This window comes from Porites lutea, chromosome 1 (genome assembly GCF_958299795.1).
Source record: "Porites lutea chromosome 1, jaPorLute2.1, whole genome shotgun sequence".
Lineage (NCBI taxonomy): Eukaryota > Metazoa > Cnidaria > Anthozoa > Scleractinia > Poritidae > Porites > Porites lutea.
In genome coordinates this window covers 5,855,095-5,858,517 of record NC_133201.1, presented here as the reverse complement: position 1 = coordinate 5,858,517, position 3,423 = coordinate 5,855,095, and the positions used below count along the sequence as shown (strand labels likewise).

At 37.9% G+C, this 3,423-nt stretch overlaps 1 protein-coding gene across 1 annotated transcript; it reads left to right on the top strand.

The window, feature by feature from the left end:
• Window positions 1-650: 650 nt before the first annotated feature.
• On the top strand, window positions 651-2,873 carry LOC140934507 (uncharacterized). Its single transcript, XM_073384120.1, has one exon. The coding sequence runs from the start codon at window positions 679-681 to the stop codon at window positions 1,981-1,983; it is 1,305 nt and encodes a 434-aa protein (XP_073240221.1). The 5' UTR covers window positions 651-678; the 3' UTR covers window positions 1,984-2,873.
• Window positions 2,874-3,423: the final 550 nt, after the last annotated feature.

The following is a 3,423-nucleotide window of genomic DNA, read 5'->3' as shown; positions in this document are numbered from 1 at the left end:
CAATTTCCAGCCATCTGTAGATTTATGGGATATATGTATCACATCATTTTGTACGAGTGCATGGTGGACACAATGTAATTGATTCACGTTGTTTTCATTATTAAAAGTTGAGTTTTATAGTAATCCTTTCTCATACATCTACACATCTTGAGGGGGAATGTGGATAACAAATGGAACGTCCCTTGTGACATGGCTTCCACCAAAAATACATAAAATGAAGGGTTTTGTACTTCCAACTGGATACGTGTCTACCATCCCTAAAAGGGTGTCTTAAAATTAATGTCTTGCATGAGGAACCAGTTCAAGTCTCAAGTTGGTGCCTGCCAGTCCACATAACACTTGTTCACTGAAAAATGTTCAACCAATATTTCTTGACAACATTATCATATCCTGCTAGATCAGTAGCAGTGAGTGATTAATGAGAGTGGATTTTGTAAATGGAGTCCAGCTACGCATTGGAGGTCCTTCTCTGGGGCGGCTTGTCGCACACCAGTCCTCCACTAGCCTTGTGCCCCACCAAGTAATATTAGGCCATATTATTGCTCACCTGAAAATTTTAAGCATTTGCTTTGCTCTTTAATAGCCTGTTTCATATTGTGAGAAGAAGAACACAGATTTAACATTCTGTACTTCTCACCTCTTAGATTTTCCAGTAACTCATAACAGCAATACAAAACCATGTACTCAACAACACAGCCAACATATGCAGTTTTAGACCTGGAAACCACAGGATATGACAGAAAGGAAGACCGTATCATCCAAATTGGCATTGTTAAGGTTAGAAATGACATACAGATACCGTGGATGACCTATGTCAACCCTCTCAAGAAGAGAGATTCACAGATGCGCATGTATTCAAGAGTTCACCACATACCTCCAGACCTCCTCAATGAGAAACCTACTTTTGCAGATGTGGCAACGCAGTTCCGCACATTTTTAGAAGAGGTTGAATATGTTGTTGCCTATAATGCCATGTTTGATTGGAGTTTGTTGATTGAAGAGTTTGATCGGCTTCCTTGCAACGCTGAGAGACATGAAGGCTTGAGACTTCTAAAGAGGATCAAGTGGATAGACATCTATCGTCTTTCTATAAAAACTTTCCCTGATGTGAAAGACCTAAAAGCTGGTACATTGTTTAACCAGTTCTCTATATGTGCACAAAAGGCTCAAAGCTTTCATTATCAGTTAACATCGGCTGGTCCACAAGGACAAAATCAAAAGGAATTTACTTTGTCTGAACGAGGCCAAACCAACTGGGTTGATGGACTCCATGATGCATTGTGTGATGCACTGGCTACCAATGCTTTACTGAAAAAACTCTTAGAGATTAATAGGTATTCTAATGTTGAAGTACTAGTAAAATATTTTCCCCAATGTTGCCTAGATACTGATTTGCTTCTAACATTGGAGAAAATGGTCAAACAAGGAAGGACGTCAAATCTTGATTTACTGCCTATTCAAAACAGAGTTGGAGGTTATTATAGTACAATGATGTCACTGCGAGGTAAAACTCTTGCTGAAATTCCAAAGACCAAAATAGAAACGGCTTTGAAGTCTGGCTGTGAGAAAGACAGAAGGATTATTTTGATCTACAGGGCTGCGATATTGAATAAACCAGATGACTACAACTACGAAGCTGTAAATTTTAATCAGCTGAAAGACTCAACTGAAGAAGCCGCTAGCACTTTGAATCAGTCAGGAGATGCCACCCAAGGTGCTTCTACTTTGGATATTAAGCCAGACAGTTCAATGCAAGGAGCCACTGTCTTGAGTAAGCCTGAAGATACATCCCAAGAGGCTGCCATTTCAAATAAAACAGAAGAGTCCCATTTAGAGAATACTGTTCTGAGTATGCCTAAAGATTCAGCCCAAAATGTTATGTCAGTGTATACTCCAGAAGATTCCACACCGCTAAAGCGTCAACTGCCAGATTCTATTTCTGACACATCGGACTCAAGCCCTAAAAGACCCAAAGAAGACTAGTAAGTTATTATTTTGCGTAAAGATGATCAGCCCAAAGTTTTTACTGAAGCTGTCTTCACAGTGGAAGCTGAAATCTGATGTCAAGAAAAAGAGACAAGATGATAATTATTTAAAACTGTGGAAGACACTGCTGCCAAACTAGAGTGCAGTGCAGTGGAACCTGTCAATGCAATCAACCATGAAAATGAAAATTTGGCAAAAAAATTTGGTTTTTGATGGTCTGGTTGTATTAATATGTTGTCACGGTTTTTCAGATAAGTAAATTAGTAAACATTTTTCAATACTTTAGCCCCCAAAAAAGGAATCAAAGTGAGATAGATCCACTATACAGCATATGATATTAATTTTTAGAGCATAACATGTGTGATATCTATCAGAGCATTATATATAGAGAGTGAGGTCATTACAGAGAAATCTCAGACCGAGGTGTCGATGTATTGACAAAGTAATAACGAGGTCAATACATCAAGGGTGTGGTCTGAGATTTCCCTTATGACAGAACTGATGAGGTCAGTAAGTTTTGTATTATTTGGCCTTTTCATTATGGACCTAAGCCTGCAATCAATTAAAACAGACAACTGGTCAGCAAAAACTTTAAAAAACACTTCATCTCAGTGAGTTGGACCCTTGAGCCCACTTTACAGGTAGGTGACATTGGTCAGTGGATACCCTTTTTGACAGCTGTCAGTTGACCATAACATGAATGTCCATAAGGATGTCCACTATCAAGTTAAACACAGATTATATATGCTTTGGACACCTAGCTAGTAATGCCCTGTCATTACAAGAAAACAGTCAACTAGAGCGCTCATATTATTGTAGCCATATAATAAAGGCATAAGAAACAAACCTTCACATACATGCGTTATCATTATAATTACTTACAATAGGAGGACATGCCTACTAACAGGATTATTGTCGTAACACTCATATGTTATCAGGGGATACATATCCTGGGTCCTTGGAAGATACAATAGGTATACGTTACAACTGCATTTAAAAGGGGAATTTTGTATTCGATGCCAATATTTTATTACAGATTTGAAAAAGGACAATTTGCACATTTGACAAATGTGTTTCAATGATGGTGCCATAATGTGATTCTGTTTATAGTAAAACTTGGAGAGGAAGGGAAGAAGAGGGTGCACTTCATGTAGCTTGTTGTTCGTCGTTTTTGTTCAAGGCGATTGCTTATTTGAGGGTAGCATTCACATCTAACAAAAATATTATGTTCTAGTAATTATCAAATAATGCAATAGTGTTTATGATCCTTTATGATCTTAATTTTTCAGGATCCTGTGTTTTAAAATCCTTTTTGTTATCTACCTATAGATATTATACCTAGATATTAATATTGGAAGAGTACAACATAGCAGCTTGTTGAAATGGAGTTTGGTGTTAATTGAGCATTTTGGAAGTAAACCTTCTACGTCCCAGCTC

Excerpts from the sequence above, each read along its gene's own strand:
- LOC140934507 (XM_073384120.1), top strand. The coding sequence starts at position 679 with ATGTACTCAACAACACAGCCAACATATGCAGTTTTAGACCTGGAAACC.